General features: G+C 44.2%; 1 protein-coding gene across 1 annotated transcript in view; it reads left to right on the top strand.

Annotated features, from left to right (window-relative positions):
• TMEM132C (transmembrane protein 132C) overlaps positions 1-15,615 on the top strand; it is a gene marked incomplete at its 5' end in the record, with an annotated part of 375,994 nt that overhangs the window by 342,657 nt on the left and 17,722 nt on the right. Inside the window, one exon of the mRNA XM_081252152.1 lies at positions 6,287-6,430. Coding sequence (XP_081108278.1) covers positions 6,287-6,430 — 144 coding nt within the window. The remainder of the gene's footprint in view (positions 1-6,286; positions 6,431-15,615) is intronic.

The raw sequence follows: 15,615 nt of genomic DNA, 5'->3' as shown, positions 1-15,615 counted from the left end.
ACTGTAGGGTATTGTTTATTTTCTAAATTTCATATTCTAAAAAATTTTTTATTGAGGTGTAGTTGATGTACAATATTATATGCTTCAGATGTACAACATAGTGATTCACAATTTTTAAAGGTTATATTCCATTTATAGTTATTATAAAATATTGGCTATATTCCCCGTGTTGTACAATATACCCTTGAAGCTTATTTATTTCATACACAGTAGTTTGTACCTCTTAAGCCCCATCCCTGTATTGCCCCTCCCTCTTCCCTCTCCCCATTGGTAGCCACTACTTTGTTCTCTGTATCTGTGACTCTGCTTCTGTTTTGTTATATTCATTCGTTTCATTTTTTAGAATCCACATGTAAGTGATAACATACAGTACTGTCTTTGTCTGACTTACTTCACTTAGCCTAATACCCTCTAGGTCCGTCCATGTTGCTGCCAATGGCAAAATTTCATTCTTTTTTATGGCTGAGTAGTATTCTATTGTATATATATATATATATATATAATATATATACCACATCTTCTTTATCCATTCATCTGTGGATGGACAGTTAGGTTGCTTCCGTATCTTGGCAGTTGTAAAAAAGGCTGCTATGAACATTGGGGTGCATGGATCTTTTCTAATTAATGTTCTCTCTTTTTTGGAATAAATACCTGAGTGGAGTAAAAAGCACCATTTAAAATCTTTAACGGAGTGGTTCTTAGTCTATTTACAAGGTTGTGCAACCATCAGTTCTGTCTAATTCCAGAACATTTCCATCACCCTAAAAATAAAAATCAGACCCCTTAAGCAGTCACTCTGCATTCTGTTCCCCCAGCCCCTGGCAACCACCAATCTGCTTTCCATCTCTATGGATTTGCCTATTCTGAACATTTTATATAAATGGAATCATAAAATATGTGTCATTTTGTGTCTGGCATCTTTCACTTAGCATCATGTTTCAAGGTTCATCCACACGGTTGCACTTCATTCCTTTTTTGTCACTGAATAATATTCTACTATATGGACGTCACACATTTCCACTCTCCTCATTTCTCTTGATGAGAAGCCTCTGGGGAATTTGTAATGGGTATTTCACACCCATTCCAGGGATAAGTGCCTCCTCCCCTGGCCAGCTGGATTTATCTTTTTAATCAGTTCACACCCCCTCAGCCTTTTTAACCCTCCAGAAGTAATTCTGTGTTCTCTATTTATTTAAAAATTAAAAACCCAATTTGTAAAAAAAATACAGAAAATGGCCAAACCAATTTACATTTATGAGGACAAATCAAACAAAGCGTGTTTTCTCTGAAGCCTCAGGCTTTTTTCAAGCTTGAAATGACAGTGATTTAAAAGTACCTTACTTGATGGATTCTTTTCAGAAACACAGAGAAGTTCTCTGGTTCCTGATGGAAGGAGGTGAAGGGAGAGAGAAAAACAGTGATAGCAGAGAACAAACTTTTAATAACAGGAAAAGAGTCCAAGTAACAATTGTGCCTTAGTCGTGTTCTGTGAGGCTCTGAAAGGGTATTGGTGGGTGGGGTCTGATGTCAGCTGGGGGCAACAGGAGATGTCCACCCATCTGCTCTCAGAGGAGGACTGCATTCCGTGATGCTGAGCATCTCATAGCTCAGGGGGGCGTGGAGGGAGGACAGCCTGTACCCTGGGCTCCAGAGCCACGCTACATGGAGGATAAAGGCAGGCAGCACCTGCTGCCAGCCTGCCCTGCCCAAAATGAGTTCTTCCACGTCCGGCTGGGGGTTCAGAAAGCACACAATTGTACGCATTTAAATAGCGTGCCAGGCACATCGCTATGAATTGGCCTCGACCGTAAAAGGATTTGGGAGCAGCAACAAGCCCCATATAACTCTGTAATCTGCAGCGTCACTATCACACACAGATACACACACATGCACACACAAACACACACACATTTTTAACTCTCTAGGAAAGCTTCCCTCCTTCCCAGCACAGCATCTCCCAAAGTCCTTGGGAGGGGACAAAGGACCTTTACAGTCAGACCTGGCCGATGTGCCCAATCCATGCCTGGGTGCCTCACTGCCCTCTCTGCTTCTACAATGTGTGCTATTGCTTTCTGTAATCTCATAGCTATGCCCGCAACTGGGGGAAACCAGAAAAGTACAATCCAACTGGAAAATCGCTCCCTCATGGGGATCCAAGGATGGTACAGGAGTTCTTCATTTCTCTTTGTGGTTGTGATTTACATTCCCCTGAGGGTGAGTGACGTTGAGCATCTTTTCATGTATCTGTTGGCCACTTGGATATCTTCTTTGGAAAAATGTCTTCTCAGATCCTTTGCCCATTTTTTAATTGGGCTATTTGGGGGTTTTGTTTGTTTGTTTGTTTTTTGCTTTGAGTTGTATGAGGGAAGAACACAGACTTGAGCCATGGAAAATATAGCTGGGGGTCTACTATGTAGAAATTGTGGGCTTCCCTGGTGGTGCAGTTGTTGAGAGTCCGCCTGCTGATGCAGGGGACACGGGTTCGTGCCCTGGTCCGGGAAGACCCCACATGCCGCGGAGCGGCTGGGCCCATGAGCCATGGCCACTGAGCCTGTGCATCTGGAGCTTGTGCTCCACAACGGGAGAGGCCACAACAGTGAGAGGCCCGCGTACCGCAAAAAAAAAAAAAAAAAAAAAAAAAAAAGAAATAGCTTATTGACTGATGAAGCCAAACAGAGGAAAAGAGAGTCAAGAGATGGGGAGACATAGAAATTAATTGTATGCAACTAGAGATGATCATACTAAGTGAAGTAAGTCAGAAAGAGAAAGACAGATACCATATGATATCACCTATATGTGGAATCTAAAATATGGCACAAACGAACCTATCTACTAAACAGAAACAGACTCACAGACATAGAGAACAGACTTGTGGTTGCCAAGGGGGAGGGAGGGGAGGGGAGGAGAGATGGGGAGGGGAGGGGGAGGGGAGGATTGGAAACTATTATATATAGGATGGATAAACAACAAGGTCCTACTGTACAGCACAGGGAACTATACTCAATAGCCTGTGATAAATTATCATGGAAAAGAATATGAAAAAGAATGTCTGTACGTGTATAACTGAGTCACTTTGATGTACAGCAGAGATGGGCACGATATTGTAAGTCAACTATACTTCAATTAAAAAAGAAAGAAATTAATTGCAACATGTTTTGAGAACCTGGTCCTAGCAGTACCTGAGCTGGAATCTTCCCTCAGATATTTGAGTCGTACAAGGCAATAGGTCCCCTTTTTTGCTTAGATTGAGTTGAGTTGGATTTTTGCCACGAGTTAATGAAAAGGTCCTGACAAACCCAATATTGTGGTTGCCTGCCTACTTGTTCCCCACCCCCCGCCATCCCATCCATCTGCGTGAGCATGGGCTTGTCACTCTGGTTCACTACATTATAACCCAGTGACAAGAACATGCTGGGTGCACATAAGTGTTCATTAAATGGCTGTTGGATCTTCATGGTTATCTAGGATTTGACAGCTGGAAAGATAGAGAAGATGCGGTCCAACCCCCTAATTTGTAAAATGAAGAAGCGAAGATTCCAAAAGATAAGAGATGTGATGAAGGGTCTACAGAAAGTTAACGGCAAAGCATAGACTAGAATCTGGGATCCCAGACCCCTTGTGCCCACCAAGTAACAGACACTCACCAAAACCATTGATCAGGAAAGAAATTTTTTTATTTTTTTCTTTTTACTCATTAAAAAAATGTGTTTTTATATTGGAGCATAGTAGATTAACAGTGTTGTGTTAGTTTCAGGTGTATAGAAAAGTGATTCAGTTATACATATACATGTATCCTTTTTCAACTTCTTTTCCCATTTAGGCTGTCACAGAATACTGAGCAGAGTTCCCTGTGCTCTACAGTAGGTCCTTGTTGGTTCTCCATGTTAAATACAGTCGTGTGTGAGTGTCAATCCCAAACTCCCAATCTGTCCCTGCCTCCTGGTAACCCTAAATTCGTTCTCTAAGTCTGTGAGTCTGTTTCTGTTTTGTAAATAAGTTCATCTGTATCCTATTTTTAGATTGAAAAGGAAGGAATTTTTAAATACAGGGAACTTCATCCTTGTGGCTTAGCCAGGTTATCCTGAAGATCAATGCTTTCTTCACCCATTTGGCATTTCTATGACTGTAAATTTCTGCTTCTGAAATTGATCTTGGTCAGTGAAAAATATCTAATGATTCACCAGTCTTAATCTTGATGTAATTCAGTTTAGGAATAAGAAGTGTTAGGTAAAAGAGGATGTGTGTGTGTGTGTGTGTGTGTGTGTGTGAGAGAGAGAGAGAGAGAAACTGCAGTGACCATTAGAAATCTAATCACAATTAGTACACAAGGGAGTTTGCTGCTTTAATGAAGCCATTAGCCAAAGACCATTCTCAGAAAGAAAATGTTAAGACTGAACTCCGAGCACATTACCTGTAATGAACCTGAAAATGGACTTGGGGGATTTCTGCAGTATTCTTAGCATCTGTAATAGCCAATGTGAACACTGCCCAGATGGCAGCTCCAGCTCCAGGAAGCCTGTGGACCCAAGAGAAGACATGGCAGAGGGTTATTGAACTGCTGGCTGATGGGCACCAGCATCGGAGATAGGCTTGCACTCTCCTTATAACGGATGACTCTTTCAGCTATGCTCTTGGTTAATGCAGAAGGTTGTTTCTGTGTCAGTTTCTTCCCTGGTGGAAGAAATGAGAAAATCTCTTTCCTTGCATCTCTGGCTTCAAAGTGGAGCAGCAGTTCTGGAGAGGGACTTGGGGAGAAGTTGACCCAAAGGTTAAAGGTGCCAATAGATGTCCCAAAGCCACAGACCCTTTTTCATCTTCATTTGACCATAAAGGAAAGGATTACAAAAGTGCAAGCAGGGAGTGCCTACAAATTCAAAAGAGAAGGCATTTTCTTCATCACTTTGCAAATCTTAACACACGTGAGAGGCGTGATGCTCATCATTTTGCACAAAGTCAGTATGAACAGGATAAACCAAAGTCCCCAGACCTCTAATGGAATGGGCCACAGTGGGTCAACAGAGGAAGACAGTTTGGTTGGCTGCACAAAACAATGAAGCCCATTGCCGAGGTGCAGTAGTGATCACGGGCATTTGGGGGTAATATTTACTTAACTCTTTGATTGGTTTTGTAACGAGTATCTGTTGTTGCCTGATGGGAATCTATACGTTCTATCGTCTCCTGATAACACAGTTCTGATTTTTTTTTAAGACTGCCCTTTTCCAGTTGGAATCAGTCTTGGTAGGCATGTCAATCAAAGTGGCCCCATTCTTCCCTGGATCAGGGGTGGGCACCAGGATGAGACCAATCAGACTCTCCATCCAGAAAATTTAAATCATAAACAGAGTCACTCAGGGATAGAAATGGTTGAAGGGATTTACTCCACTTCACTCTAGAGAGACTTGCCCATCCTTTCCTCTTTTCAACATCCTGGAAGTTGTTCTTGGTCCTGCCTTTCCAAAGGCTTCTTCAGCTTTTCCTCTGATCCGGGAGTAGCCCAGGATCTATCCACTAAGAACCTGAATTCGTTTCCTGTTACAACAAATGCTCTAACAAATAAGCGCAAATTTAGTACATTACAGTTGTGGAAGTTGGAAGTCAGAAATGAGTCTTCTGGGGCTAAAATTAATGTGCCTTCCTCCTGGAGGCTTTAGGGAGAAATCTCTTCTTTTTTCAGCTTCTAGAAGCTGCCCACATCTCCCGGGTCATGGTCACATCACTCTGCTTCCAGCACCACATCTTCTTCTCTTCATTTGACCCCCATGGCTACCTCTTCAAAGAACTCTTATGGTTACATTGGGTCCACACCAGGTAACCCAGGATAATCTTTTCATCTCAAGATCCTTAGCTTAATCACAACTGCAAAGTCCCGTTTACCATGTAAGGCAACAGATGCACAGGTTCCAGAGATTAGAACATGGGCATCTTGGTTATTCAACCTACCAGAGTACCTTCCTGCTCAAACTAGCCAGTCAACTTCTGTTACTTACAACCCAAACCTAACTGATGTGTAACTTTTACTTGGTCTCTGCAATAAAGAAAAAGAATACATATTTTTGGATTGTTGTTGTTGAAAACTAGGAAGACGATCACAAATAAACTAAAAGTAAATTGTGAAACGCTCTTGGGAAATTGTTCAAAAATGACTCCTTTGCCCAGGTCCCTAAGGTAAGTGCTGCATGTCTTGTCTAAACAAAGACAGCCTGGCACACACCTTGGAAGGCTTCCCCTAGGGTCGGAGAGAACTGAATAGCTCCCTTGACCCAGCTGTGTCTGGTTCTTCCGGCAGGACACCGAGATTCTGAACACCGCCATTCTCACGGGAAAGACAGTTGCCATGCCCATCAGGGTGGTCTCCGTGGAGGAGAACAGTGCCGTGACGGATATCTCGGAGTCGGTGGAATGCAAGTCCACAGATGAGGAAGTCATCAAAGTAAGTGATTCCAGGGATTTCCCTGGTGGTCCAGTGGTTAGGACTCGGTGCTTTCACTGCCGAGGGCATGGGTTCGATCCCTGGTCAGGGAACTAAGATCCCATAAGCCAAGAGGCATGGCCAAAAAAAGTTCAAAGTAAGTGATTCCATTAGCCATCTGGATTGAACTGGTGGAAACTTCATGGGGGCCTCCCATTCACTAAGAGAGTTTAGCCTGGTGAAATAAGAGGTTCAGCTGGTAGGTTTATGTATACAACGCTTCCGGTGGCTTTACTAAACTTTCCCATTTCCATCATCTCTTAATTTGACATCATGCCAACCTAGCTGTCATCAAGAGAGCTATGGACTATGGGTCAAACCCCCAATACCTACAGTAACCAAGCAGGTAATTTAAGTGAATGAAGTGGTAAATGAGACAAACCCATTTCTAGAAGGGTAGCAGTAGTCAACTCCTGTCAGTTGTGGCGTGTATAAATGTGAATTTGGGATTGCTACATCTTCAAGAGAAGCTGCAAATTTGGTAAGTCACCTTGTTTTTCAAAGTTGGCAACCAAAGGTAATTTAAAAAAAAAAAAACTACGACGGGAAAAAAATAAAATATAAAATACATCAGCAGCATGGGTCTGGCCCATGGGGCAGCCATGACTGCTCTATAGGGAAAATTATGAACTTTGGGACAAATTCAGCCCACCACCTGCTTTATAAATAAAGTTTTATTGGAATATGATCACTCAAATCTATTTCTTTTTTTTTTAATTTTATTGAATGATTCTTTAAATTCTATAATGCTTTACAATTTTCAAAAGTTTCACACATGATTTCTTTTTTTTATATAAATTTATTTATTTATTGTTGGCTGTGTTGGGTCTTCGTTGCTGTGCACGGGCTTTCTCTAGTTGCAGCGAGCAGAGGCTACTCTTCTTTGCGGTCTGCGGGCTTCCCATTGCGGTGGCTTCTCTTGTTGCAGAGCATGGGCTCTAGGCACGAGGGCTTCAGTAGTTGTGGCATGTGGGCTCAGTAGTTGTGGCTCGTGGGCTCTAGAGCACAGGCTCAGTAGTTGTGGCTTGCGGGCTTAGTTGCTGTGCGGCATGTGGGATCTTCCTGGGCCAGGGCTTGAACCTGTGTCCCCTGAATTGGCAGGCGGATTCTTAACAACTGCACCACCAGGGAAGCCCACATGGTTTCACATAGTCCCCCAACAATCCTGTTTTTCTCCCTCTACCCCTATATCGCCCCTGCCCTCTCCCCACTGGTAACCACTAGTTTGTTCTCTATATCTGCACGTCTGCTTCTTTTTCATCATATTCACTAGTTTGTTGTATTTTTTAGATTCCACATATGAGTGGTATCACACAGTATTTGTCTCTGTCTGACTTACTTCACTTAGCATCATGCCCTCCATCCATGTTGCTGCAAATGGCAAAATTTTGTTCTTTCAAATTTATTTCCATATTGTCTGTGGCTGCTTTTGAGTAGTTTCCACAGAGACCATATGGCCTGCAAGTCTGAGATAGTTACCATTTGGCCCTTCCAAGAAAAAGCTGGCCTAGAGAAATCCCTGCTCTGGAAACTAAGTGTCTTGCAGGAAGGACCTTAATTTTTGGTCTTTCCCACCAACATGTACCATGATCGTGTACCCACAATACTTGCTCAGAGAATAAGACAGTGAGGGTTTTTCCAAACTAGAAATTAACTGTTTGGTCTTTCTCTATATTTTTTTAAATCAATAGGAACATATCCAGAAAAAAAACATAGACATCCAAAAGAAAGCATCCAGATAATGTTTCCCCATCCCTGCCCCCCAAATCAAGTCTGACAGATAGCAATCAGAGTCTTCTCTCTGGGGTTAAAAACAACACGTGTGCGTGGAAGAGAACCTTACAGACCGTTGAAGGGGAGGATTGTGGTGGAATAAATCCTTCTCTGCAAACTCCACCCCCAGCATGGACACATGGCAACCAGCACTGCCAAGATTGTCCACTGCACTTGGTGCCATGTTCACATGGTCTAAACTGTTACACCAACCTTCCAGTAGGTCGCAGTAAAGCATCCCAACAATATCCTGTGACCGTCATTTTTTGGCTGTTGGGAGTGTCATCTCAAAGAAGGGACTATTTTTTGTAACTAAACCAAAAGTGATGTATGGGCAGATGGTAGCCCTGAGCCCAGAGTGCTTTACAGAAGACCCAAAAAGCCTGTGGGAGGAGGGGGGGGTGGAAGAAGTTCTAAACAACACTGTCCAATAGAAGCACAATGTGAGCCACACAGGTAACTTAAATCCTCTCGAGTCACATTCAGAAAAAGAAAAAAACAAAACAAAACAGGTGAATCTGATTTTTTAATGGCGTATGTTTAACCCATTATATTTAAAAGCTTATTTCAACATGTAGTCAATGTAAAAATGATTAATAGGACGTTTCATATTTTTTGGCACTAAGTCTTTCCAATCAGTGTGTGTTAGAATACACCTCCATCACAGCCCCATTTCAAGTGGTCCAGAGCCACGTGTGGCTCGTGGGTGCTGCATTGGACAGCAAAGTTCTGAGCTCGGAGGCAGGATTTTGCAACCTTACCGCACTTAATATTTTGCGCCAGCTAATTCTTTGTTATGGGGACTGTCCCACACACTGTAGGTTGTTTAGAAGCATCTTTGGATTCTTCCCAGTAGATGCCCATAGCACTCCAAGTTGTGACAAATAAACATGTCTCCAGACACTAAATGTCCCCTGGTAGACAAAATCACCCCCATTGAGAACCACTGCTCTGAGGGACCTCTGCTCTGCTTCTGGCTGGGATCTCTTTCCTGTGGCTGAAAAGTAACGTTGGTAGGAGGGGAAGGAGAAGAGACACTTGGTTTGGACCAGCCGTGGTCACATACCAGGTCCCTGCTGATCAGTTGCATTTATTACTGATGTGCAATCCCCCGAAGGGCCAGGACCCTTGATAAGTGTGACCCTTTGAAAGGACACCTCTGGCGCTGATGACTTTTCTAGAGGTCCATCCTTCAGCCTACGAAAACCCAAAAACAAATTTCACTGCAGTTGTACACAAAACTGCCCTGAGCTGTTCTTAAATAGGTTTGACATGGAGCCCATTACTAGTATTTCCAGGAATGTAATTAGTATCTTTAGGGAAATGAATGTATTCAAGCTAAAAACCGCCCCCTGAAATGAATTCTGAGTCAATACCCCTGGCTGTTGACAAAGCAAGGGGAAGTCTCGAGTCAGCAGAAGCCAAGGAAGGATGTCTGAGCAGGCACACGGGAACCCCGTTTCCCAGGACTCAGACACAGCCTGTGGTTCGCGGTCTGACAAGGTGAAGGATACTTGAAGAGCTAGTTTGGTACAGCTTAGGGTGCCACGGTGAGAAGAAAGGGGGAGGGAATTGGCCCCTAATACGTGCCTACCCTCCAACAGGCTCATAAGGTTTGGGATTTAGACAGACCTGAGCTCTGGAAAGTCCTCTGAAGGCTCTGAGATTCCACCCTACGTGCAGCTTGACACATCAACCTGTCACAGTTTGCTGGCAGAAGACACGAGACTCCTGGATCAGAGTCAAAGGGCTAAAGGGCAGCCAGTGCATCTGCATCGTCCTGCATCTAAGCTCCAGTCCCCCAGGGTTTTGCCACACTGCATGTGCTGTGGTCTCTGTTCCAAAAGAGGAACCCTGAGCTTCAGGAACCCGAGTCTTTTTTAACGGGCAGTGTTAGGGACTGAATGTTTGTGTGTTCCCACAGTTCACGTGTTGAAGCTTCAATCCCCCATGTGATGGCACTAGGGACAGGGCTTTGGGAGGTGATTAGGTTTAGGTGAGGTCCTGAGGATGATGGGATTAGTGCTGTCAAAAGAAGAAGAGATCAGAGCCTGCCCTCTCTCCACCATGTAAGGACATCGCAAGAAGGCGGCTGCCTGAAAGCCAGGAAGAGGGCTTTTAGCAAAACTCGACCATGCCTGCACGTTGATCCTGGACTTCCCCACCTCCAGAACTATGAGAAATAAATGTCTGTTGTTTAAGCCCCCAGCCTGTGGTATTTTGCTATTGCAGCCTGAGCTAAGATAGGCAGAAAGCCTGTGTCGCCTTCTCCTGGACCGAGACAGTATCTCTGCTCTATTGAGGCATAAGCCTGCCTGCCTTTTGCTCCAGAAGGGGACCCTGTCTCTCTCCCCTGAGGCTTCTCACCATATAAACATCCTTGAAAAGACCATTCAGACAAAGACAGTCGCGTCTCTGTTTGTAAGATGTTGAGAAACACAAGGGGATCCTGGGCAGTTCCTTCCAGCAAGTTCTTCTTGGCTTTGCCATTTCCAAGCTATGCAGTCTTGGGCGATTCATATATTCCCTCTAGTCCTGAGTGTCCTCCAGAGTAACGTGGGGACAATCACATACCTAATTCAAAAGGTCATTGTGAGGATTCATGAGTTTCATTTATCAAGTAAAGGACTTAACCTAGAAGCCAACACATGGAATGGACTGAACTCTGAGTCAGGTAATCCCCTTGATGACCCAATTAGGTAAGCCAGGGTTTACAAACTGGCCATCTACAGGTGTACTTTGTGTGGTAAGCACAGTGTTATTTAAAAATTAGAACTGGATGCAGCTTATTTCCAGTGTATGATTCAGCGACACTTTAGGAAATTTACTGAGCTGGGTAACCATCACCATGACCCAGTTTTGGAATACTTTTGTCACCCCATTTACTGTTCATCTCCATTCCCACCCCTAGCCCTGGGCAAACACTAATCTGCTTTCTGTCTTTATGGGTTTGCCTTTTTTGGGGCATTCCATATAAATGGCATCATACAGTATGTGGTCTCTTACTAAAGAAATTTGGCAATCATTTTGTACGTAATCTCTTTTGACACTTTATGGATAACCATGTAGAGAGATGTAATTTTATGAGAATGGGATCATATCATACAAACTATTTTTTTTAATCATGGACTTTTAAAATTGGCAGATCAAATGAACTTGTGAAACAGAACAGAAACAGACAGACATAGAAGACAAACTTACAATTACCAAGGGGGAACGGGGGGATAAATTAGGAGTTTGGGATTAACAGTTCCACACTACTGTATATAAAATAGATAAACAAGTACCTATTGTAGAGCACAGGGAACTATATTCAATATCGTGTAGTAACCTATAATGGAAATTAATCTGAAAAAGAAGAGATTTGTATATACATGTATAATTGAATCACTTTGCTGTACACCTGAAACTAACACCTGAAACCCTTCTGTGTGTGTGTTTATATATAAACACACACACAGAAGGGTTTTTCTGTCCTGGTTTGTTTGCAGAGATGAGGTACACATTCCTGCCTTTTCCCTCCTCTCACCTTGCGATGCTTCATGAATATCCCCGTTTGGTGGGCATTTGGGAAATGAAGCTACGTTAGTGTGGGGCGTGAAGGAACCGCAAGTGAAGAGGGGTCTGGTTGGCAGCATGTTCGGTGTTTAGGTCAATAGGAGTAATAACGTGTGAGTGGAGAGACCTGCGAACATCAGCGTCTGTGTTGATTGACGTTCAAGGAATGAAAAAGCAACAGCCCAGAGAAGGGTAGTGATGTGCCCAACAGAAGCCCAGGAACCGCACGGGGAGGGAAGATACGTAACAGGGACAAGCACGTGCAGCATCCAAGTAACCACCGTCATAGCGTCCTTACTGTACACAGTCATCCACACGTGAACATCCTTGAAATATAGATGAGCCATACAGTTGATGGCATGGCAAAGATTAGTTGGCAGAGGTTTTCTCACTTGTGGTCCACGAAGTGATGGTGTCTTAGATTCAACAACATACAGTGTTTTCCATAACCACCTAATGATTCATTCAACAAAGATGTATTGGCCTTTTTCTAGGTACCACTCCAGTACTGGGTACATGGCAACAAACAGAACATGTCCCCTGCCCTCATGGAGCCTGGCATGGAGGGAACAGACAATAACAGATAAGCGTATTACAGGTGGTGACAAGGACCACAAAGGAAATGCAACAGGTGCTGTGCTAGGGCGTGGCCTGGGCGTAAAGGGTGACTCTGGATAGGTCTCCGAGGAGGAGGCGTTTGGGCCAGTTGGTGGCAGGGAAAATAATGACTATCAATGCCTGCTATTGACTGTGTATCCCTGATTTTCACAGTGCTCTCTCCAGCCCTCCATCCTAACCAGGCTGACACTACGGTACCCCACCCTGTACTTCCTGGGTGGCTCCTACCCTGGCCTGCAGCCCTGCCTGTGCTTTCCCCAAAGCTCCTGAGGCCACAGAGGCTAGGCACTCCCCCTGACAGGGTGGGGATGCTGAGATTTAAAACATCATTAAAGAAAGCTCATTTATTGAATTTCCGGTGAAGCCTGTCTGACCTCCAGGGCACAGTTCCAGCTAATGGATTCCGGTGCAGAGCTAAAAATAATGTATATGGGCAACCACAGGGCCCTGCTTCCCCTGCTGACCAAAGGAGTTCTAGTACGCGGAAAGCAACCTCACGTAAGCAACAGTCATTTTCCCCTGTGCAATGGCTCCCCTCAGCACAAAGCTTTCTCCCTGCTGAATTTACTATTGATTCCACAGCTCTGAGTCCTTGAGAGAGCTAAGTTCTTTCATAACAGCCTGAAGTTTTTAAAGAGTCCCTGAGATTGATTCCCACTGTGAGCAACACTCCCTCGCCCAGTAGGAAAACGGGCAAATTCTTTCCCAAGGAGGGAAGAGAGCTGCCCATTTTTGCTTCTCATATCAGACAGGCTCTGGAAGAAAAGCCAAAAGGTCTTTATCCTCAAGAGCCATTTGTTTCTAAGAATGAGAGAAAGTCAAGGGCAGCAAAGGAGTCCCGGGCATCAGGCTAGGCTGAGTGACACTGCCCAGTTGTGCTCCAGTTCTGGGCTGGGGGTCTCCAGTGTAAAACAAGGAAGTTCCTTCCATGAAAGTTCCTTCTAGCACCAAAATTTCCTCCAGCCGTTGAAATAGCGTGTCTAAGAGCTTGCACTCTGCCACAGACAAGTTCTTCCAGCCTCAGTTTATTCATCTGCAAAATGAGTAATACTCATACCAACCTCGTAAGATTGTTGCGAGTTTTAACATAGTTATAAAAGTAAAGCATGTAGGGCGATGCATTCGGTTAGCTCTTCTTACTATCCAGGTAGACCTAGAGCAGGTGTTCTCTCCCTGGGGTGATCGTATCTCTGCCAGGGGACATTTGGCCATGTTTGGAGACATTTGTGGTTGTCACCCTCAGAGAGAGGGTGAGACTGGCCACACAGGTGGCTCACGGCTACCATGTTGGACAGCGCACAGGTAGGGCATTGGATGCACAGGTGTAGGACATTTCCATCATCACAGATGTTCTTTGGGAAGCAAAGACCCAGAGCCTGCAACTGGTAGGAACTGAGCCACGCATTCATCCCTGGGTTGATAGGCGGAAATTAATGCTTAGGACTGGCCAAGAAAGAGCAGGTTAAGCTGGATGCAGCTTAACCCTTTACGCCCAGGCCACACCCTAGCACAGCACCTGTTGCATTTCCTTTGCGGTACTCGTCACCACCTGTAATACGCTTATCTGTTATTGTCTGTTCCCTCCATGCCAGGCTCCATGAGGGCAGGGGACATGTTCTGTTTGTTGCCACATACCCAGTACTGGAATGGTACCTAGAAAAAGGCCAATACATCTTTGTTGAATGAATCATTAGGTGGTTATGGAAAACACTGTATGTTGTCGAATCTAAGACACCATCACTTCGTGGACCACAAGTGAGAAAACCTCTGCCAACTGATCTGTCTTAAGCTCCCAAGAATACTGTGCTCTAATAAAAGACTTTTGCAAAAGATAAGACCGTTTATTTATGAGTCAGGTTTTACTTGAGCCAAGGGAAGTCCATCTGGATTTGTTTAACTGAGAACAGAGGTTTTGAAGCCCTGGGGGTCCTGCAACTGGGCATAGATGGCTCTTGCATTGAAGAAAAGTCTCTGGCCAGCTCCATGAAGCACAGGGTAGAGAAGTCCAGACTGGAATCGCGTATCTGGTTAGCCGTGGGACAGATTTAGATCTGGAAAACAGTTCTCCTCCTGTGTTAGCTTTTTCTCCTGCCAGGTATTGACATTTCTGCCCTGCTTTGACCTCTCGCCTGAAATCCATCTGAGAACAAGGATTTGGTCTCAGGCAACATCATATGCCAACCTCCCAATGGTTCATCATATCTTTCTCAAGTATGATGTGGTTGTTGAATGATGAAGGCTCTCAAATTGGCTTAATAAGTAAGGGGAGAACTGTCTTATTATTTAAATGTCTAGGGCACAGATGGATTCAGAAATCAATTTCTCTGCCCCTCTAAGCTCTGCCTTTGACTCTTTATATGTGGTCCCCAGAGGTCTTACGTCCACAGCTTCCCAGAAATGAGATGGTACTTTCACTCCATCAGAAATCCTTGGACTTCCTGTTATTGGGCTAGACAGTGTCATGTGACTATTCCTGGACCAATCCCTGTGGCCAGGGGCAGTGTGATGTTATGAGTACACCCCACTGTGTAGCTGAGGTCAAGACCATTGAAGCACAAGGATTGAGCATGAGGATCTAGGGAGATTCCCCTCAAAACACCTAAAAACTGTAACCAAAAATAAGATGAGTGGGTGTTGGGTAGCAAAAATAACAAATATCCACTGCATCTGAGCTGGAATTCAGTTACGTTATTCCGAGTTTACTCTCACTCTCCTTTCCACGAGCTCTCAGAGGATTAAAAATCACCATGCAGTGTCAGCCTAGTGACACCTGTGCCTTTTTACCTGTCTCCTCTTGTCCTCCTTGATGAGATGTTGATGGGGAGGGATGCACACAGATGGGTCTGGGCTGGTGCAGCAGAGCTTGCCTCTTCTATCTGAGAGCGTGATTTTGGTTAACAGACAATGTGCCTCAAACTGAATTAAGCAAAAAAGGGAGGGTTGTTTTTGGCTTCTATTTCTGTACAGTAAGCAATTCTGGCTTCAGGAATGGCTGAATCCAGGAGCTCACATGAAGTTATCAATCAGGATTTTATTTCTGGCTCTCTTTCTCTTGGTTCAGTATCCTCTGTGCTCACTGACATCTCAGACAAGTCGTACTGTCCCAAGGTGGCTACAGGCAGCTGCAAAACCATCTCTTGACATGCAGCATTCCAGCAGAAGAGAGCAAGTATCTTTTGTCTAGTCTCACCTGAAAA

The sequence above is a fragment of the Mesoplodon bidens genome (assembly GCF_964165515.1).
Source record: "Mesoplodon bidens genome assembly, chromosome: 13".
Taxonomy (NCBI): Eukaryota; Metazoa; Chordata; class Mammalia; order Artiodactyla; family Ziphiidae; genus Mesoplodon; species Mesoplodon bidens.
This window is presented reverse-complemented; position numbering and strand designations above follow the sequence as displayed.